Source organism: Dipteris shenzhenensis, chromosome 12 (assembly GCF_047967505.1).
Source record: "Dipteris shenzhenensis isolate YYH24624 ecotype China chromosome 12, Dip_SZ_1.0, whole genome shotgun sequence".
NCBI classification, from domain to species: Eukaryota; Viridiplantae; Streptophyta; class Polypodiopsida; order Gleicheniales; family Dipteridaceae; genus Dipteris; species Dipteris shenzhenensis.
Window position 1 is genome coordinate 47,537,221 of NC_141607.1, and position 22,844 is coordinate 47,560,064.

Sequence of the window (22,844 nt, forward strand, 5' to 3'; positions counted from 1 at the left end):
ACAGATGGTTTCCCTCGGATCATCCGTGAGAGCATGAGGATCTGCAGGTGCTCCACCCGTGTCCACTCTACCTCTGACATGTCAGGCCCCCAACAAGGGCTGCCATACATACCAGCTGGAAGAGCCTTGGTCCAAGGTTCCTGGAAGTGGGAGTGAAAGCATTGTCTCTCTAGACAAGCCAGTGAGGCGTATCCCCTGCTCAGTCTGGCGTGCATCGCTGGTCTTATCGTGAAGATCGGGCCGAAGAAGATGACCCCCAAGTAAGTGTATGAGGATACGATCTCAATTGGTGACCCAAAGTAAAAGTTATTTGCTTGCGTTGCATGTTTGCTCGAGAGGTGTTAAAGATCATGAGCTTGGTCTTGCCAAGGTTGACCTCCAAATCATGGGATAAACAAAAAGCCTGGAGTGCATCCAGGTGTTGCTGAAGCCCCTCGGGTGTGGACGACAAGATTGCCACGTCATCTGCATAAAGAAGAATCCTGATGATGATCCCGGCAAGTGAGCAACCAGTCCCTCCGAACGCCCCCATGAAAGTCTGAAGCTCATCGATGTAGAGGCCAAACATGGTCGATGATAAGGGACAACCCTGTTTGACTCCTATGGTACTCAAGATCTCATCTATCCAACCTGCGCCTGTCCGAACTCGGCCTTGAGACTATCAAATCCCAGTGTCTGTAGGCATGTGATGAGACGAGCTCGAGGTACTGTGTCAAAGGCTTTGCGGAAATCCACAAAGCAGCAATATACACTCTCCTTCCGTGATCTGGCTTCCTCAATGACACTCCTGAGTGTGAGTATGTGATCCATAGTCCCATGGTCTCGCCTGAAATCGGCCTGACCCTCTGCTTTGAGCCCTCTCATCTCTGCGAATAGGTTAACCGACGCATCCAATACAGTCGCGTAGATCTTGGACATCACATGTCCAATCATGATAGTCCTGTAGTTATTCGGGTCCATGGGATTCCCTGCCTTGTGGATGGGGGTGATGGTGTTGAGTGTCCAGGTGAGGGGGAAGCCAAGGCAAACAGCGTCATTGAATAGCTTTGCTAGGATCGGGGCTAACGTGTCGATCCCATATGCGATAAACTCAGTGCATAGCCCCTCGTGATCCTTAGCTGGGCCATTGTGCAGTTTCAATGTCGTGTCCTTGACTCCCCCTCTGGTGAACAACGAGCAAGTTGTGGGGCGACGTGTGTGTATGAGATCTGTAGTGGGCTGGTGTGGGACATCATAAAGATGGTGTACATACGTGTGCCAGACTCTCGTGTCGGTGAGGGGTGATGGAGACCTACACTCAAGGAATCTCCGCCAAAAATGCTTAGAGGAGTTGTTGTACAAGATGTGCAGCAGCTCCTCCTCATTTTGACGAAGAAATGCCTGCTTCTTCCGACGTACGAGACGTCGGTGCTTGCGTACCGTGTCTGGTGTGTTCGAGAGGTGACATTTGGTTTCAAGTCGGAGGTGTCGGCGATAAGCCTTGCATTTTGCATCGTACCAATTGTTGCAAGGTACAGAACCAAGAGGTGGTGGTCTAGTGGACCATGTGGTGTGGGGAAAGATTAGGAGTGTGCGACTACAGGGCAGCACGGTCCTCTATCATTGGTATGTGATCGATGTAGGTTAGGAGTTTGTTTAGGCGTCCAGAGTAGGCCAGTGAGAGGCTGTGATCAAAGTGTATGTCGTGGTAGGTGTCGTCCTTCCTATGTGGTGTGTGGTGTGGCTAAGCGTGGGGTGGCGATAGTGAAGAATAGGTATGTGTGATCAGCTCCTGGAGGGAGTGGTGCTACGGTAAAGTTGGTGATACATGAAGTGAAAGTAGGGGATCCCATGATGTAATCTACTACACTAGCTGCCCCCCCCGTGTGGGAAGCAAGTAAGGCCACCTGAGGAGGGCCATAGGTCATGCCCGCTGTAGATGATGAGATCATGCATCCTGCCCAGATCAAGGAGCGCGTGTCCATGTGGTGTAACAGGTCCGTGTCGGTCCGATGAGGTTCTGGTCATACTTGCTCCGTCTAGGTCCATGTCTGGTAGCATGATAGAGTCGTCTCGGAAGTCTAGGAGTGGTGGCTGGCGCGTGCTCGTCCTGGCGTTGAAGTCCCCAACAAGGAGGACTTCGCCGCGGGCTGAAATGTTTGGGATATCCTGATGTAAGGGTGCATATGGCGATGTCTCATCCTCCTCTCGTGCCACTCCGGCGAAGTGGGATGTGTCTGGCGGGAAGTAGCATATTGCTATGAAAAGGTCACGGGTGCCTGTGCGTCGGATCCGGATCCACATGAATCGGGAGTGTGCGTCCTTCCTCTCAATGGAGATGGCTCTAGCGAGGGAAGACCTGTACAATACTGCAACCCCGCTTGATCCTCGAACTCCTCCTGTATCCCTCGTCTCATCCTTGAAGGCTGACTCCCATGTGTAGCCACTGACTATCGGTAGTGGACGCTTTGGGCTCTGGTGTGTCTCCGTGTAAAAGACTATGTCTCGTCCTGTATAAGACTCCGAGAAGTTCCCTGCGTCTGACCATAAGGTACCATTACAGTTCCAAATGGTGCAATCTAGGGTCTCAGAAACATGAGTCTCATAGGCCCTGTCCCCCTAGGGGTACGGGTGGGAGCCCGACGGGTGCGGGTCAACAACCTAGCATCTCGGACCACAGCCCATTTCCCCTCCTTGCGGGCAACATCGTGCTGCTGCAGAAGAACTCGTCACTCCTCAATCTGTAGTGGTGTCAAATCCTCGTCCATGGACAGGGTGGGATGCTCTCGTAGAGCGGCTCGACATCGGAGTGTCGCTAGTCGAGCATGTGAATCTTTGAACCGAATGACTAGGGGCTGCTCTTGGTTGGGATCTCTCCCAACACGCCATGTTCCCTCTATGCCATGGTCGGGGACCCCCATGGTAGTGGTCACAAAGGTGATCGCCTCCTCCATGGGCGTCGTAGTGGTGTTGGTGCTGTCTCGCGTGATCCCTCGTATCCGAATGTTGAGGGCCTTCGAAGCCCTCTGCTGCTCCTGTACGGGGGCTGCAACGGTTGTCTTTGCGGGCTCCTGTTTCGCCACGTCCACCCATCTAGTCGTCTCTGCTATAGCCGACTGTATCGTGGCTATCTGTGCCTCCATCTCTGTGACTGGGGTCCCTCCAGGCGTTGCTCTGAGGCACGTGAGCTCCTCTCGAAGCTGTGTGATGTTGTGCCTGAGTCCCTGGATAAGGGTGCCTGCTCGTGTATACTGCGGGCCTGTTGCTCCTGGGTGTATTGGGCCTGCTTCTGGGTGTAATGTGTCAGCTCTACCTGACGGGCCCGGATAGGTTGTATTGAGGGTAGGGACATCATGATTTGGGTGGGGGAGTGGTATGTAGGAGTAGTGAGGCCAGACGAGGTGATGAAGGGTGGTTGACTGAGAGGTAGAGGTGATACGAGGGGAAAGTACCGTGGAGCCGTGGCTGGTGGGGCCAGTGGTGAGGCTACTGGAGAGGAGACCTGTGATGATGATGCAGGAGAGGGGGAGGAGAGAGGTGGCGTAGATGATGAGGCGGATGATGGTGGTGAAATAGTGGTGGTAACCAGAGGTCGAGGTTGTCGTGAGCGGCATGGACTTTGGGTGGGCACCTTTCTTTTGGGCCGCGGTGCTCTCTATTGTCAAACCGCTCCGGTTGCTGCGTATGTTGAAGTCCCCTTCCCCATCTCCACGCGTATGCAAATTTGGACCGAAGGGTCTCCCGCCTAGTCTCCTGTCCTCATCTCCCTGTTCCCTTCATTCTGGGGGAGGCAGCAGCGGGCAAAGAAGGGATTGCAGTAGGTCGGAGCTGTTGGAGAACCCCTGCTCGCAGCTCCGACCCCTTTTTTTTTTTTTGTTGGAGAGAAAACAGCAACACTCGCAAGAGAGAACCAGGATCTCGGGAAAAAACATCCTCTACTGCTGGAGAAAAGCCCTCCACTGGTGGCTGCATAAGTGTGCACTGAGATAAGAAACAAGGGAGGGAGGGGGACGTATTTATAGGGTCACCCCATGCCCCAACCAGCCGACTGAGGGGGGGAGTAGGTAGCCGACTAAGGGGGCCTGCTCAGCCTGTACAGACCGACCAGCATGTCGGTTGTAGGGCCGGCTCTTGGGCGGTCAAATGGCCCGCAAACTGGGGCGCCAACCAAGCGCACACGTGCGGCCTGGTGGCAGCCCCCAAGGCTGGCTGTACGCGCCCCCTTTGGTCTTTCCTTTACACGACGAAGGTGTCTATTTCACCAGTCTTCAAGAAGGAAAGTCTCCATGCGTTGCTGTCAGGATTGGCCAAGAAATCTGTACGTGGTCTCATAGTACAAGGGCATCTGAATGCAAGTTGCTCCTCTGTCTCAACCTCCTGCATGTCACATAGAGTGCAGATCCATCTCTTGTGTGGGGGCCCTTTGCTTGTCTTGTCTCAATGCGTAGCCAGTGGGAGGATAGTCGGAAGTACCCAATCAAGATCCTCAATGCATGTGTTAAATGGATCCAAGTATAGGCATGGGGATCCGTAAGACCCTCTTCTGAGATTTGCAGGCAGTGATCTCTGCTTGTAGAAGCTGAATTTTACTGAAATAACATGGGGTGCTAGCTAGGTCCTGTACGTGTGGAGCGATACGAGTTGTATCTGATGACCTGGTTCAACTTCTGATAGGTGAGCAGAGTGGCTGGGGCCTCAAGGTGATACTGAAATGGTGACAGTCTGTCCATACGGAGTCCCATACTAGCAAATAATATGCGCGTCCAAGTGTACCAACTCCTCTGATCCTCAACTGCCATAGACAACGTCAATGCCAGCCACAATACCTTGCGCCATCCAAATGTATTAGTGTCGAAGTCCTCAACTCTAGGAAGGTATGCGACCACTTGGAAGGATACATCAAGCTGTTAGAGAGGTAGCCCCAAACTCGACTAACAGGATATGATGTGGGACCGATGGCTTGCTATGGATCATTCGTGTAAGAAGTCGAACATGTAGTCTCTTGACATGGGACTAGTCTGTCTCAGATAGATCTGCTCCCCCAAAGGGACTGCCGTAGATCCCATTTGGATGAACAAGAGTGTAGAATAGACTTGGTCTTGGGGTCCTGAAAGTGGGGCTGAAGGCAGTGATGCTCGAGTTTGGCAATTGTAGTATACTCTCTGCTGCCTGCATAGCTGTTCTCATTGTGAAGATTACGCTTGAAGAGAGGACTCCCAAGTACATATAGAATGCAACAATCTCAACTGGTGCCCCGTTGAAGGTGAACTGCTCTCGATGTGTGGTTGCTCGAGAAGCCTTGAAGATCATGACCTTGGTTTTGACCTTTGGATTATGTGTCTTGCAAAATTCTATTGTGTGTCCAGATGGTATTGGAGAGTCTTGGTTAATGAGGAGACTAGGACCACATCATCTGCATATACTAGAATTGGGATCAGAGATCTAGCTAAGCTGCTCCATTTGTGTCATGATGAAGGACTAATGTATAGGCCAAATAAGGTCGGTGATAAAGGAGAACATTATTTGACCCCAATCGCGTCCTGACTCTGCCGGATACCAGCTCGTAGAGTGTACAACTGCCCAGATGATGCCTTGATTGCAGCCTAGGTCATGTAGTTGCCTGAATAGTTTGACCCGTGGCACCATGTCAAAAGCTTTGCAGAAAATGTCTGTAAAATGCCAAGAGGCTTATGAGATCATCCGGTAAAAACATCGTCTATTCAAACTGTTTGTAGGGGAATTGGAGGTGCCTAGCACATCCTAAGGAATGACAACTGGAAACTGACCTTAATTTTCAGGGATGAACATAACCTAGGCAGTGAGTGGGAACAGGCTGTTTTTTCCCCTAAGAGCCTTTTCACTGTATTTACTGCCTTCAGCCCCTTTATGGTGGCTAGAAGCATGGGTTTTTTTTCCAAGCATTAATAAAAGTTTCTTTTCTCTGGAAAAAAAAGGGATGAACATTACTTTAAAACGTGCACATTGATAATAACAATCAAGTCTCTAATGAATACCATAGTACCCTGTGTAATGTCAACTAAGGCTTTTTTGCCACATTGTTGAGGCCAGGGATAGAGTACTTTCTCTCCCACCTGTTGTATGATTCGTTTTGAATGGAATATATCACTTTTTTCTTTAAAGAAAAAAAAAGGAGTAAAATAAATTAGATATTTTCTAAGAAAACATAGATAGCATCTGTAGTTTTGAAAAATTACAGCATTTGAGTAATCTCCGATAGAGAATAATCAAATAACTTGCAAGAACAATACAAAATCTTATGGGGAGAGACAAAACTTTCTTTTTCTTACATCCTTATGTAGATTGAATCAGGTAAAGAGTTGTTAATACACATCAGCCACAAACTTAAATAACTTTGAAAGAGGTGATTCCTTAGAATTTGTTAGTAACAACAGATACCTTACTCAAGGCAATAACTTTGATATCAAGAAATTACAAAATTTGTTTTATAAATATTACAATAGTTGGCAAAAAAAAATTATTGCATTGAACTTGACTTACAGATATCACTATACTTGGCAAATGAAACTTGTGTTAAAGTTGCATTACACACCCAAAAGACCAAATGGAGTAAAGTTCAAGAACCCATACGGCTGATAACCAAACTGACGAGAAAGTTTCCTACTAATATCCTATTTATATAAAACCAAAGTGACTTTCAGCATGTGTGGGCCTTGGATAAACCAGGTTAGGTCTTGTCTATACGTGAACTGAGAACTTTGTGGGCCTAGTGGATCTCATGGTGCCTTTGGATCATATCAGAGGTCTGCTGCTATGCGTACGTGATGCTGCTACGAGGGTGCCTTGGATGGGGCCAGAGCTCAAGGATCTTGTGCTCAGTCTCTTGTGAGTCTGGCGAGTCGACAACATAGGCTCTATGAGGCCTCATGAGTGAAATCCATGCATTTTTGGAGAGGGATTTGCCGATTAATACTCCTGCTTCCTTCACAATCCCATTTTTGGAGAGGGATTTGCAGATTAATATTACTGTCTAGTAGAGGTCGCTTGCAATCCCATGGGAATAGGCCTTTGGGTCCACAATTGGCCAGCTGCGACTCTAAAAAGTTGAGGTAGCTCATGAGAGATACATACATATCTTTTTATTTATCTGTCTATTTAGCTCTATGCATGTATATACGTATGTATAGATAGATAGATAGGCGTGTATGCACACGCGCATGCACGCTGCACACACTCTCACACATGCTTCAGTGACTGTCTCCGTACACCGATTTTGATGTGTGCACATGCACAATCCTATATGTTGCTTGGGACCCTGTGTTGACATAGATGTTTCTCACTGCTTAGCCGACAATCTCCATACACTGATTCTGACTCAGACTTGTGTAAGTCGTAATATTACTGACAGAGTAGTTGTATCACACATTTGAATGGAGATTGTACACAGTCAATTCATGTGCAAGAGACCATGTTGGGAGGTTTCATAGAGCATGGGATTTTGTCATTTCTTTCTTCTCACAGAGTGTGGGAAGAATAACGGGAAATCAGGTAACTTTAATCAGATCCTGATTAGAGAATAGGAAAGTAGAGTGTAAATGCAGTATCACGTGACTGTAGCTACTTGATGAAAGAGAGCCCAACAAAAGTGGCTCCAAACTGGTCATTGAATCAAAGCTTATCTGGGACAGAACTTTTGTTTGCGACTTTAACATGGGAAAACGTTGGGAGTATGTTACAAATGAGAACCTCTTTCATAGTACAGTTTGTACCTCCTTTATTTTCCAAGCTGTGGAAGTTGTTTGCTATCCACAGACCTTTTATGCATTGACTATCAAGTTTCTACCACTATTCAGAACCATGACTCTAACTAGCACCTACTCCAGGTGCACCATTTATCTTCCACATATCTATAAGCTAGCATTACCAAGTGAATAGTGAATTGTATCCTCTAAGAGTGGATGATTGGAAAGTCCTTCTAGCTGCGTAATTACCATACATTCTGTTTGAGATAAAGTTATGAAGTATGGATGCAATCCATGGGATCTGAGGACTTGTTTTTGAAACTCAAACAATGGGCATCCCCTTGTTTTTCATTTTCCATTCCCAGGTATGGAAACAAATCTAATGTTTATTTTATGGTAGCCATATGAGAGTCCTTTCTAATTTAATACAGATTTCCTTGTGCACCAACGATTTAGTTTTTAAAAAAACCGACTATATTGATTAGGGCGTCTTGCTTTTGGTGCAATTTAAATGATGCCTGTTCAATGACTTCTGCAGGAAGCTGATGTTGCTGAAGCTCGGAGGCTTAAACAATATCACGTAAATGCTGATCTGCTGAAGGAAAAGCTGGAGAGTGAAAGACAGCGAGCAGACAGGGCAGAGACTGCTTTGGGAGATCTAGCTGATCTTCAGTTGCAGGTGAAGACCCTTGAAGCAGAGCTGCAATCGTGGAGGAATTTTTTTCAGGAGATTCCTGATGTTGAGACACGTGATGACATCCTGAGGAAGATTGCAAACCTTCAGAGGTAAATTTCGTTCCTGAATTTTCCATACAGCAAGTCTGTTCTCAGCACAACGTTCTGTGTACCTCTGATCCCTGTTGTATAAGAAATAGAAAAACATATTAATTTCAGGCCAACCACGGGTCCATGCATTTGATGGATGCAGATTCCTGCTTTTTCTGCCAAGTTGGAAATGTCATTGCAAGTCAAACATGGTGTAGATCTGGAGGTCCCGATGGAGCCTAGCTAGGAAGCCCAGCAGAAGATGATCATAAACTTCTTCCGCTCAGCAAAGACTGGCTAGAGGTCGCTATGAAGACAATGCAGCCGAGACCTAGAGAGTCGATACGGCAGACCCATCAGGGTGTTGACCCACACATGAGGACTATTTATATTCCTTCCTCACTCTCTGACTTGCGGACACAGATGACAGGAATGATAGAGGCATTATGCTAGGTCATGGTTTATCTGTTGGATACAACAGAGAAGGACCTAGGCTGATCGCCAACTTCCTATCTTTATTTCGCAATGATGCCAGTCTTCAGCTATTCTCTATGGGGTTATTCCCTCTATCTCACGACCCCCCTCTGGTTGGCCATTAGGAGATTTTCGACTCAGGGTCTCTAGCACTGTCCTTGAGTTGAGGTTTGATTTGGAAAGGTGAGGACAGGATTGATATTCGCAAGTGGAGACCGATTATTCTGCTAGATATGACATACAAGATCCTAGCCAAGGTCTTGAGCTTGCGATTGCGACGCCACCTTGCACACGTCATCCACATCACGCAGACAAGTTTTGTTCAAGAGTGTAGCACCTTGGACACCTTTTGGGAGGCAGTGAATTGTGCTTGAGAGGAGTCACATCGTATCGCGATCCTGCTGTTGGATTTCGAGAAGGCTTATGACAGGGTTGAGTGGTCCTTTTAGGAGGGTACTATGCCAAGGTTGGATTTCTAAGATAGGTTGATCAAAGGGCAGCGATGCTGCCTTGTATGCAGGCAGTGCCAGCCAGATACTCATTGGCAGCAGCACGGGAGAGCTCTTCTCTCTCTCTCTCTCTCTCTCTATATATATATATATATATATATATATATCCTGCTCAGTTAGATAGGGCTGCCCCCTTCCTTTTCCTCTTTGTGGCAAAGTCCTTAGGAGGTGGCCTTGGGTTCCCTAGATAGCATACAGAGGATCTGACACCTACGTGGATATGATTTGCTATGTACAGCTCCTGCAGAGACATCGTGTTGTATCTCTCTACCTGTTTTTTTTTTCTGGTTTTAGATATTAGTCAGCTAGATATCTCCTCCCTAACGCTCTGACTTGGGGGGAGAAACAATAGGAGTAATGATGGCGCTTTGCTAGACGACGAGCTACCTCATGGAGACCCTATAGAGGAGGGAAGAGGGACCCAGACATGCTTCCCATATTGAGCATCACCAATCGTATCACTGACTTCCTCTCTTGTTGACACTAACGTTCACCAGAGCGAGTCAGTCCAGGTGGTGGATACGGTCCCCTAGACATCTAGACTAGAGGAAGGAACGTCAATGCCGCCACACATCATGATCATTATCCCTTACCCTTCATAGAACATGCATTGGAACAAGTAGCACGGAAGGAAGCCTATAACTTTCTAGATGGTTCTTTAGGTACAACCAAGTGTTAGCACTTAGTCTTGGTATGGCCTTGTGGGCTAATTAGGACATTTAGTCCTAGTTCTAGTCAACCAGTTGACTTTGAGGCCATATAGTGGCCACTCTTGTACTTCATTATCCATTTGTAAGTACTTTGTGTTCTCTCAGCCGTTGCCTACTACCTTGCATTCCACTTGCATTCCTTTGGTCCCTGTAGCCAATAGTGGTATTAGAGCAATGTTCTAGATTCATCCTACTCCCCTTGCCTGCACCTTCAACGAGCTTCCATTTTCTCTAGTCATTGTTAGCTTCCATTCGCTCTAGTCATTGTCAGCTCCCATATCTGCTCACCATCCTCGTTTGTATGCTCAGTGTGCTGCACAATGTACAATCAACATGTAGGCGGGTCGGTACGCTTGCCATCCAATCATCATCAACGCTGTACCATTCTACACAACGTCGGTGAACAATCGTACAGTCTGCACACTTGTCAACACCTTTTGCTAAAACCACCCGTACAACTAGAAGGTGTCATCTGTACAAGTGTTGCATGATTCATATGAAAGGGGTCGTCCATACGGGTGCCGTTTGATTCTTTCACTTAACTGCTAGTTTGCTGCTGCAGATTTATCCGTATGGTCGGTACAACTCTATTGACTTGTGCTTTTTGGGAGATTGGCAGGAGGGCTTCTTTCTTCAGGGAATGGAAGGATTCTTCTTTCTTCTCTGAGACTCTTACAGGGTTGAGGTGGCACTTTCAGCCTCGGCCTTGGTTGTTTTCCACCTCATTTTGAGGGGGTTTATTTATCCTCATGGTTTCATGATGTATTCCGCTTTGAGCTTGCTCTCGCGGGTTTTTCCTCTTACTTAATAGAAGTCTCTTTCTTGGGAAGAAAAAAAAAAGATTGGTAGGGCAGGAGTTGACCTTCATCCATACTTCAGACTTCATAGAGACAGTGTGGACACCTAGACGTTGTCATAGATGGGAGCTGATAGCGAGCCTCATGGCCTTGTACATATGGACAGCTAGTTGTAGGCAGGCCATAGAGCAGCAGACCACATCAGCCTTAGAGACATTAGCCAGCATTTGGCTAGATATCATTTATACTCTCAGAGGTAGATGCAATAAACTCAAGGAGATTTAGATGTCGCTAGGCGTTAGAAGATGTCTTTAATGAGTATATGGGAGCCAGACCCTTTCCTTCATTTCACAGAGGTGGTATTAAATGGTACTATAAACCCCTGGAACGGCTATTTGCTCAGCCCTTTGTACAAGGTAATCCCATAGAGCGGCCAGCCAGGGGGATATCCTTGTGTTTTTAATATTGTACCCCTCATTTGGGAGCTGTATTTTTCCTTGGTGTCCGTGTCACTAAGGAGTTTATCAACAGAATGTCCTTTTTTTAAATTAAAAAAGGACTTGGGTTGTATCCAGAAGGAGGAAGTCAGGATAGAATGTTTCAACCTGTTTTGCAACTCTATATGTCAATACTTCAAGGGATTGTATTGTTTTCAGCCTTTTTTGCAACTATGACAAGACTTAAAAGAAGATTTATACAGTGTGCTTTTAAAGTCTGGAAGTCTATTTCTGATAATCTGAAGTTCATTGTTGTGCTAATAAGGCACTATATGCCATTCGATTTTGTTCTTCCTAGTTATCAGACTTTCCATAAATGCAATTGTCTTCAGGGAGGCTATGGCTGCAACTGCTAGAGTTGGAGAGGTAGAGGAACAGTTTACCAACTTGCAAGAAGCTTTAAAAAGAGAACAGTATGCAAAATCTGAAGCTGAAATAAATACTGGTTTTATTACGGATGAAATGGATGAGATGGTGCTCAAAGTTAACAGGCTTGAGAGAAAGGTATTTATATGACCTCAGACATTTATCGAATTTTTGTAAGCTTGCAACTTGCATCTTAAGTGCATAAGTACTGCAGAATCTATGACTACTTCAACCATACTAGGAGAATGAGGATGGCGTGATCTAGTCGTAAAGTTGAATACTTTTCACATCCACAATGACCATCAAAAGTGTAGAGAATCACGGGATAGAATACTCCATGAAAATACAAATGTGGCTATTTTCAAAATTGTCTAACAATTGCCATGGCAGAGGTCTTACACATTTGCAGTACAGAAACTGAGTTAACAGGGGATTATGCCAGTCTCAAGTAGCTTTTATGTGCTAAGCCATAATGTGCTTAAGAGCTATCTGGGTCTGATATACCGCTGGTGGTGGTGGGTGTTAGTGCATGCCACATTGGTGCGCGCATGTGTGCGCGCGCGCGTTCGCGTGTGTTTTCTTTCAAAAAAAAAAGTGTGCATGGGTGTGTGTGTGTTCACCCAAAAAAAAGTGTGTGTCTTTATGGAGTATTACTTATATTATATATATTCAGTCACTATTCCAAGATCTAACAACCAAATCAAAAACCTAAAAATATTACTCGTGTCATCGGACCACATCTACTCTTTTATATGAAGCTATCATGGACACATAGGGCATGGTTGTGGTAGATGTGGTTTTTCATCGAGATTGAAATTTTTTTTCCCAAGAAATAGACTTCTATTAAGTAAGAGAAAAAACCCGCGAGAGCAAGCTCTAAGCGGAATACATCATGAAATCATGAGGATAAATAAACCCCCTCAAAGTGAGGTGGAAAACAACCAAGGCTGAGGCTGAAAGTCCTCAACCTTGTAGGAGTCTCAGAGAAGAAAGGAGAATCCTTCCATTCCCTGAAGAAAGAAGCCCTCCTAGCTGAGGTTGCATGGGAGTCTCCCTGCATACTCGTCCATACGGCCATCAAGGTATGTATAGTGTCTATCCAGATGTCTATCCAGATACTAGCCAATGTGTGCGAGGGATAAACCTGAGTTCCCTCCAATACCTTTGTGCATCTGGCTCTCAAGATATGCCAGGATGCTATGCTCGCTAGAATCTCCCAAGAGGTATCCACAGAGGCATGTACAGCTGCAAAGGGAAGGTGTGGTATCACATCCAACGTACATGACTCAACCTGATGATGTCAAATCAAGATGGCCCGAGAGGAGTCAAGTCTCTCATAGAATACTTGAGGCCCTATAAAAGAAAGCCAAGCCACTGAGCCCCATGTCATAAAGAATGGGGAGTGGGCAAAGTGACTGAAAATCCTGGCTACCCCCATCCAAATCATCCTTGCCTGTCTGCAATCCCATAAGCAATGCTGAATAGTCTCCAAAGCAGAGAGGCATCGAGGGCAAGTAGCTCCGAACCTGGATCTCCAAAGGTTCACTGCAATCCCACCATGGATAGAAAGCCAAAAGAAGAGAGTGAGCTTTCTATTCCTTTGGGATTTCCAGAGTCTCTTCCAAAAGCACCTTTGCAAATCCGCAGTGATATCAAAGGTCTCCCAATGAGGAACTTTGGAAGGTCTCCAGCCTCTACTATCAAGCTGGAATCTCCTGGCATTACTGACTGTGTAACAAAAGAAGGGGATGCTTTTCTCTTGATGCCCTACGTCAATCTACTCCCACTCTCCAGGGTCCCATTGCGAATACCTAATGGGAACTCCCTCGTAGAGCCAAAGCCTCCAAGATCCGGTGGAGAGTAGCCGGGGGTCTGGGTCGAGGAACCACTCTGAATCTGATCCTTGCACCAAAAGACCTACAATCTTGATAGGCTGAAAAGCAGACTCAAGCAAGATGTCCTCTGTGGACTTGAGAAATCTGCCACCATCATGCACACTAAAGACTAAAGCATCCTCATGTGCATCTCGAAACGCCAAAACCTGAAGAGGAACACTGCCTCTCGTAAAAGTACCTGCGCAAGTGGAGCAAGTGAGTGGCATTTCATCTGTGTCTACCCAATCCGCTGGAAGGGCTGCCTCAATCTGCAAGATCCTCCCTGCACTCCTTGTGAGATGTCCTGTCGACTTAGATTTGGTCTCCAAGCCTGCGGAAAGCTTTCCATGACCCCAAAGATGATGCAGGTCCCTTCTCCCACCTGGACCACTGCATGTAGAGTGAGGCACCGAGTGGTCTGCCATGATCATCCAAAATTTCTGATCGGTCTTCTGAGCTGAGTGATGCAGTCCCTAGAACGGCACCAACATGAACAAACAAACCAGGCCGTGGCCAAGAGGACCTGGTTGACCACCATAACTCTAGAGGCAAGATCCAGCTTGGCTGAGCTAAAAAAAAGGAGCTTCCTTCTAATGCTGTCCAACACGGGAGCAAACTGTTGCAAGGAAGAAATATCCAAGCTGACCTGGCAGCCCAAATACCTGACAGGCACACCCCTCTGAACCCAAGTGAATCCTATGTCAAGCCCCCAAACTGGAGTGTCCTCATCATTGATCCAAAAGCCATTGGATTTATGCCAGTTTATCTGTGCCCTCGCCGCCAAGCAAAATAAATCCAATGCTGTCTTGAAAGAAGTGAGCGTCTGTGGTGTGGCATCCAAGTAAACTGCTGTGTCATCTGCCAACTCACTGTCAAGTAGCTCCTCTTCCCTTCTGATTGGAAGTCTTAGCCCAAAGATGTCATCTTGAGATCTAACATAGATACTCATAGCTTCAGCCACAAACAAAAAAAGAAAAGGAGCAAGGGGGCATCCCTGACGGACTGATCTGGAAATCTGAAATCTCTCACCCCTTACTCCACCAAGAAGTACCTGGCTGTGGGCTGTTCTGTACAAAGAGGAAACACCTCTGATCCAAGCATCAGTAAAGCCAAAACGTAGAAGTGTGCCCTCCAAGAAACCCCAATCTACTCTGTCATAAGCTTTCTCAAAATCCAGCACTAGAATGGCTAGATTATGGCCGCTCTGCATGGCCCACTCTGAAGCTTCCCAAAAAGAGAAAATGTTATAAAAAATGCTTCTGCCATGCACAAATCCCGTCTGAGTGTCATGAATAAGATCTGGGAGAAGGGGCTGCAAATGGAGCCTGATTGCCTTGGCCAGAATCTTGTAACATGTCCCCAAAAGTGTGATAGGCCTCCACTGGCACACTAAATTTTCTGCAACCTCCCTTTGGGATAAGGTGGATGAGACCCTTTGTGAGCATCCCGGGCATCTCGCCAGAGTCCCAAAGGCCCTGCAGGGCTGATGTAATGTAGTCTCCAATCATATCCCAAAATGCAATGGAAAAAGAAGGGGTGAGGCCATCCGAACCTGGGCACTTGCCCTTGTGAGGGGCTGAAAGTGCAGTCCTGAACTCTGTGTTGGTGAAAGGTGCATCAAGCAAAACATGCATATCCGGTTTCACCACCAAGGGGATCCTCTCTATGCCGTGTGTCAAGATCTGCAGTAAGAAGGGCAGCAAAAAAATCTGAAGCTATGTGCATGACATCATGTGGATCTGTCTATAAAACCCCATGTGAGTCAATAAGCTGGGATATACTCTCTCTACTATTTCTAGGGCCAAGAGTAGAGAAAAAGTGTTTATTGACTCTGCCACCCATCTAAATTCAGAAGGACTCACGTGCATGAAAGGCATACTCTGATCTCTGATCAAGCAATATTTGCTGATGAGCCCTTGCTGCAGCAAGGCGCTCTTGAATCCAAGCATCTGAAGGCCGTTTCTGCTCTTCCCTCTGCAAAGCTGCCAATTGCTGGTGAACACCAATCTCACGTCTGAGAGTATCTCCTCTCCTAGTACAAGCAACTATGTGGTAGAAGTCGCTAATACCAGAAAGGGCAACGGCTACATGTGATGGATATGGCTGCCCACCCTGGACATGAGAAACCCATATCTGCAGGGCTGCCTCTGTAAGGTCCTCCTTTGTGTACAAGGCATCTGGAATGCTGATGCTTGCAGACCGTCTCTCAAGTGAGGCTCTGAGATAGCCAGCACAATAGGAAAGTGGTATGAAGTGGAAACCCCATCAGCAATGCATACCGATCCACCTCTGTCTAGTGCCCAATCATCTACATAGAATCTGTCAATGCGTGCATGAATAGGCATCTGCTGCCTCTTGTTCGACCAAGAGAACAGGAGGGACTGTGGCTGAATAAGAAAGACATCGTCCAACCAAGTATCTCTGCCACAGTAGTGAAAAAGGAAGGCATCCCAAGCTGCTCTCTCCAAAGACTGAAGTCCTCCTTCTCTACCCCCTTTTTTGTCTGACGATAACTCAACCATGTTAAAGTCACCTCCAATCACCTATGAATCCGCAATGGGGGTCTAGGAGAGCAAATCCTTCCACATAATGACACGTTCCCCTCTAATGTTGGAGGCATACAGGTTAAGGAAACCAACCTTACGCCCTCCAATCAAGAGAATAATCCAGTGAGCCCTAGAGCGAATAATGACTCCGTGTCCAACAACTAAGGGGAGAACTGATTGCGAAACTTAAATAGAAGTGCCCCCCCTAGTGTCCAAGGCAGGCAACCAAAAAGTATGGCCAGAAAGCAACTTGCTTGACTTGGCATAGTCTGTAGAATCTAGTTGGTGCTACTGAATAAATAAGATATCAATGGAACCCCCAGTAACACCTGGATGAAGCTGATCCCAGATCAACTGTTTCGGCGGCGATGTGTAACGCCACCTAGGCCCTGTATGTTCTAGCTAATAATCCTCATCGACGGGAGGATGTAGAGTGGAACACCTTATCCGACCTAGTGGCGGAAACAAATCCCTCAACAAGGGAGAACCTCTAGCTTGAGGAGCGAGGAATGCAACCAAGTGGCGGAAAATCAATAGGGGAAAGAACCCTGTCACCTGACGAAGAAGCCCTGTCAACAGGAAACCCAATCACTGACTCACCAAAAGTAGAGGGCACAAATTCCTCTAGGAAATCTGAAGCATCTGCCAGAGCTGAAAATGAGTTCCTGTGAATCAGGCCAGACACCGGAGTGCGAAGGATGCGTTCTGAGGGAAGAGGATCAATAGTGTAAACCATCCCCTTTTCCCTATCCAAGGGAGGAAGTGAGTGTAAGGCCTTACGCCGTCAACTCAGATTCAAAACCAAAAACAGTCTTCCAAGCACACCAGATACGCTACGTGAATACCGTAGGCTGGTGCGGAGGAAGAAACTAGACTTCGTTCGTCGAAACGAGGAGGAGCTACTGAACATTTTATTTAGTAACAACTCTAAGGACTTATGTGGAGATTTCTAGAAGGACGGTCCCCTCCGTCACTCACTGACACCCAGATCTGGTTTGATTATGCACGCACTCTTTATGACATCCCAAATCAGCCAGTCCCGTACCTCTCACACATGCCTCGTCCCACATCCTGCACCTTCTTCACTAGAGGAGGGGTAAAGGATACCGTAATGAAACTTCATAAAAAGGACTGTAGTGCGTCTAGGTGTCTCCCAAGCCCCTCTGCCGAGGAAGACAAGAGAGCCACGTCATCTGCATAGAGCAAAATCTGGATCAGCGTGCCCGCAAGAGAGCAACCTACACCCCCTGTGTCTGCATCACTGTCTCAAGCTCGTCAATGTAGAGGCCAAACAAGGTAGGCGACAAAGGACACCCTTGTTTGACTGCGATGGTACTCATGATCTTGTCTGTCCACTCGGATCCTGCTAGAAACTCTCTGGTAAAGTGCCATGACAGCCCAAATGATCTCCTGGTCATAACCCAAGTCCTGTAGGCGCCGTATGAGGCGGGCTCTCGGGACCATGTCAAATGCCTTGCAGAAATCCACAAAGCAACAATAAACCCTCTGCTTCCGTGACCTCGCCTCCTCGATGATACATCTGAGCGTGAGAATGTGGTCCATGGTTCCATGATCATGCCGGAATCCGGCCTGTCCTGCTACTATAAGTCCTCGACACTCTGCAAGTCTGCTAACCTCGGAGTCAAGTACTGATGCATAAATCTTGGACATGACATGTGCAATCATAATGATCCTGTAGTTCTCCGGGCTCATGGGATCCCCTGCCTTGTGGATGGGTGGTCCAAGTGTGTGGAAATCCCAAACAAACCGCTACATTAAAAAGCTTTGCTAAGATCGGGGCTAGGAGGTTAATCCTATATGCAATGAACTCAGTGCATAGCTGATTTGAAGGTCAACCTGGATAAAACCAAGGTCATGATCTTCAATACATCTCGAGCCATCATGCGTCAGGAACAGTTCACATTTGTGGGGTCATCTGTTGAGATAGTTTCATCATAAACTTATCTTGGGGTTATCTTCTCCGGACCGAGCTTCACTATGAGACCCGCGATGCAGGCACACTTGAGTAGAGGGTATGCCTCATTGGCTAGGCTAGAGAGGCAGTGCTTCCGCTTGCACTTTCAAGATCCACGCACCAACGGGTTGCTTTTTGACTCCTTAGCTCGCCCAATGGGGATGTACGGCAGCCCTTGTTGGGGGCCAGACTTGTCGAATGCAGAGTGGGCCCGTGTGGAGCGGCTACAGGTTCTCATGTTATCACGGATGATTCGTGGTAAGTCATCCGTTCCTCACCAGATCATTCAGGCTGAGTTTGGGTCACCCTCTTTACAGCTAGATGCTGCATTTCAGGTCATCACATATCTGTACCGAGTTAGGGAATATGCGGATTATACCTTGGGGCGTAGCAGGCTACCATGGATAGCTCTATCCTCTTCTATGGCACTTGCAGCAGGAGGAGATCAGAGGTGCTGGTATGCACGTACAGAGAGATGGTTTGAGTGACTGGGGCTCCACATGGATAGACCATCTCCTTTCCAGTATAGCATGGATGCTCCGTTCTCTCCCCTCTTATCACACGAGGTCAACCAGGTTATCCGTGAGGATCTACTACAGCTACACACTTTTTGGACCTGGTTGGAACCGAGTGAACTCCCAGTGAAGCTTAGCTTCTATAGAGATCACTTCTTACATATCACAGCGCAGGGTTTCATTGACCCACCAGGATACACACAGATTCACCTACCCCACTCGCTGAGGATCTCTCTTGGGTAGTTCCGGGTCTCTTCACACAGACTTTGCATCGAGAGCGGCAGAGCAAAGCGACTACCCATGGAGTGGGGCATATGCACACTGTGTGACATACATGAGGTTGAGATAGAGGAGCATTTCATCTTCAGGTGTCCTGTGTACTATGAGATCCGAGGACGTTGATAAGGAAACAATGGGAAGACAACCAGGAATTATGTACTGCACCACATCAGATAGCTGAGACTTCATAGGGATCAGCTGCAATGTGGGCTCGTACATGATGAGCTTATGAACCAGATTCCAAAGCAGATATCCAGAGCACACAAATAACAAGTCAATCTCCCACACAATCTGACTAGAACACACACACAGGAACACACAGACTCTTTGAAAGAGGGGAAAGAAGGCTTTGACTTGTTGTAGCTCTGTGTCAACCAAGAATTGTTCATACACCCAGTCGTTCTTTGTACAACAGATCAACCACACATGGTGTATCTACAACACCTCCTTCCAGCAGCTTGTATACGATAAACAGCTCGTGCTTATGCTTCTTGTACGGAATCCTCACGCACAAAGAACCCCCAAGAATGCTAATCCATCGAGTCATCCCCTCCACCTATAAACTCATGAATCCTCAATGATCGAAGTCCCTATCATGACTTCCGTTCAGTCACTACTGCATCTGCACACAAACTGTACGTCATACTCAGAATTGTAAGCAGCCACATCACGAGCGCTTCCAGCAGCGACAACTCCCAATCTGTCTTCTGTTCCAGCTAAGCTCCCCCACACACCTTGCACACTTGCGCATGATTAAAGGTAACAAACCCACAGCCCAAAATAAGCGACTCGTACTTCATGTCGATCAGCCCGTTAGCTCTCCGCTCAGCTAATCGTCAGCCTGTCTCTTCTCTTCCATACTACAGCTCCCCGCTCAGCTAACAGCCCATCAGCCCTGTGCTATTTTTTTTCAGATCATCATGCTCCTTCTCCTCCCTTGCTCATGGAACTCTCATCTACCGTCGCCTCAGATTGTGTAGTATCGACGCCTTCCCAGAAGCTCCCAGTACCTACCTCTCTCTTGCTCATGGAGCACTCATCAAAAGATCCCCGGTCTCTTTCCTTCTCTGCGCAATCCTGGCCCCTGCGCGTCTGAGCTTTTTCCAGCCACTCAGTAGCGACCTGTGCTCTCTTCCAGAGCTCCTCGTCCTCTCAGAATTCCTCTGCGAGCTTCTCCCACACCTCTCTTCAACTCCACTCCTTCTCCTGTAGTTGTCCGACCCTCCTCTTTCAGCAACAGTCCGTCTTTCGACGCCCAGCCGCCACCTTGCGATCCAGAAGCGCCTCCTTCATTCTCACATAGCCACCTTTGCATGAGTAGGATGCCTTGCCAATCAGTCCAGCCACCTCAGCCTAATTTGCTACCTCATCAGTGACATTTTACCACTCTCAAGACATTTCCCCCAAATCACATTAAATGCACATTTTGGACACTTAGTCACACAACTCCCACACACATGAGCATGCACATTAAAGCTTGCATGCAACCCCGTACACACACATGAAAAGCCCCTTGACATGGACACCAGAACATTTCAAATTCCTGTAACATGCAAGTGCACATTGACACAGGAAAATAAAATAAAAAAACCCTTCATGACTTGATTTTCATGACCCCAAAAACATTTCACTTGACCGCACACCGGACACCCTTGCTCTGGAAGTCTGGTACAACCACATTGCATTTCATCATTTCCCATGAAGTCCTTGCAAAGCATACTTTATTATCTCAAAAAACTATACATCAGTCCATCATGCTTGTGAGAGAAAAATCCACAAATGCCAAAAGCCCACACCTACCCTAGGAGTGTACAACTATGTGCCTACCCATAGCTATATACAGTGCTCAAAAACTTGATACAGATTTTGTCCTATTATTTTGCCCGTCCCCAAGTCTGTAGAGATTCATGTCTTGCAGATAGAGGTATATAAGATTTGCATTTCTTCATAGATATCCTCATCCATGAGGTCTTCCGACTTGTCTGGTTTCATCACAGTAGGGCCACAGCTGCCCACACTCATGATCCTATGAAAGTATTTCTTTAGTCTGAAGCCATTGACTCTATCCTTATGTTGCTGACCATCCAAATCCTCAAGTTGATATGATTTATTTTTGAATTTCTTCGTCACACGAAAAGGTCCATCCCATTTGGTCACAAATTTCTTCTTGAAGGTAGAATCCAGACTACTGTTGTATCTCAAAACTAGATCACCCTCCCGGATTTTCTTATCCTTGAATTTCTTGTTTGCTTTCTTCTGATTCTCCTCTTGAATTAAAGCATAATGTTGCACTGCCTTTTGTCTGTCTAGTTGTGCTTCCTGCAAATCCAATAACCGGTTTTGGAAAGTAGAATTTGAATCCTCGTTTACCTTAATTAACATCTATAATGCAGGAATTTCTACTTCCAAGGGCAATAGGGCTTCTTTCCCGTAAACAAGATGAAATGGTGAAAACCGGGTGCCTTCTTTTATTGCAACTCTGTAAGCCCATAAAGCCCAGTGCAAAGCAAGATTCCTTCTCATAGGTTCTCATAATCTTTCCCATGATATTAGTACACACACCATTAAATTTTTCATTCATCCCATTACATTGAGGGTAATAGGGACTTGCATATCTGTGTTTAATCTTCAGCTTACCACATAATAAATCCATCAGTACAGTCCTGAAGCCTGGACCTCTATCAGAAAGCAATTCCAGTGGTACACCAAATCTACAACAGATATCCTCATACACAAATTTACATACAGATTTTGCATTGACAGCCCGTACTGCTCGTGCTTCAGCCCGTCTCGTCAAATAATCCACAGTTGTCAGCATATAACAATTTCCCTTGCCTTTCATGGGTAGAGGACCGATGGCATCTATTCCCCTGCTCTCAAAAATATTATAAGCAAGCATGATATTTTTGAGTTCTGGATGTAAGATCCTCTTACTCATCTGCTGACACTGTAGGCATGACCTGCACCAATGTCTTATGTCTCTCTGGAGGGATGGCCACACATACCCTTCTGTAAGTATTTTCCTCAGCATGATTTTGAAAGCAAAATGTCCTCCACATACTCCCTCATGATTAGCTTGTAGAATATGAAAAACTTCCTCATGCCAGGGAATTCTTATGAGCACCAGATCAGCCCCTTTCATGTAAAGAACATCATCTATCAGACAATAAGAAATACAGCTTTTAATAAATCTGTATTTTCTTTGTTTCGGAACTTCTTCAGGCACTTTACCAGTTAACAGGAAACTTTCCTCACAAGCTAATGTCTCCCTTCCTTTGTATAAGGGTTCCTGCACTCCTACTGCATCAACATAAGCTGCTGTAGTTTCCTGCGCAGCATCATGTGCATTTACATTCTTACCTCTTTCAATATGGTGGAGTGTCCAGGCATCCAATTGATTTAACAGTTTCTTCACCGTACTTATCCATCTCTTTAGATGAACATGCTTAACCTTCCAGACAAACAGAGCATCTCCCTTAATCACGAGTCTCTTAATACCCAGAGTAATGCATACTTTCAAACCTTCGAAGAGGGCTGCATATTGAGCTTCATTATTACTGCTGGCTTCAAGCTGAATTCCCATTTTCCGAATCTCATTTCCTCCAGGATCATAAATGACAATTTTTCCTGTACTTTTCTTTAAAATTTTTTGTAAGATCCATCAAAGTGTAAAACAAATGAATCCTCTAGTATTTCTTTTTCATTCATGTCAGTGTTCTTCTCCACATCTTCAACCAAAATAGGTCCTTCGTTATAGGTGAGGAGATCAGCCAAGGAAGCTCTGATAGAGTTCTCAACCAAGAAGGTAAAAGAGTACTCCTGTAACTCTACTATCTA

At 46.4% G+C, this 22,844-nt stretch overlaps 1 protein-coding gene across 4 annotated transcripts in view; it reads left to right on the forward strand.

Moving 5' to 3' along the window:
- MAD1 (mitotic checkpoint family protein) overlaps positions 1-22,844 on the forward strand; it is a 161,628-nt gene that overhangs the window by 53,380 nt on the left and 85,404 nt on the right. For all 4 annotated transcript variants that reach the window (XM_087383168.1, XM_087383169.1, XM_087383171.1 and 1 more), the window contains 2 exons: positions 8,239-8,486; positions 11,785-11,956. In XM_087383168.1, the coding sequence (XP_087239294.1) occupies positions 8,239-8,486; positions 11,785-11,956 (420 nt within the window). The remainder of the gene's footprint in view (positions 1-8,238; positions 8,487-11,784; positions 11,957-22,844) is intronic.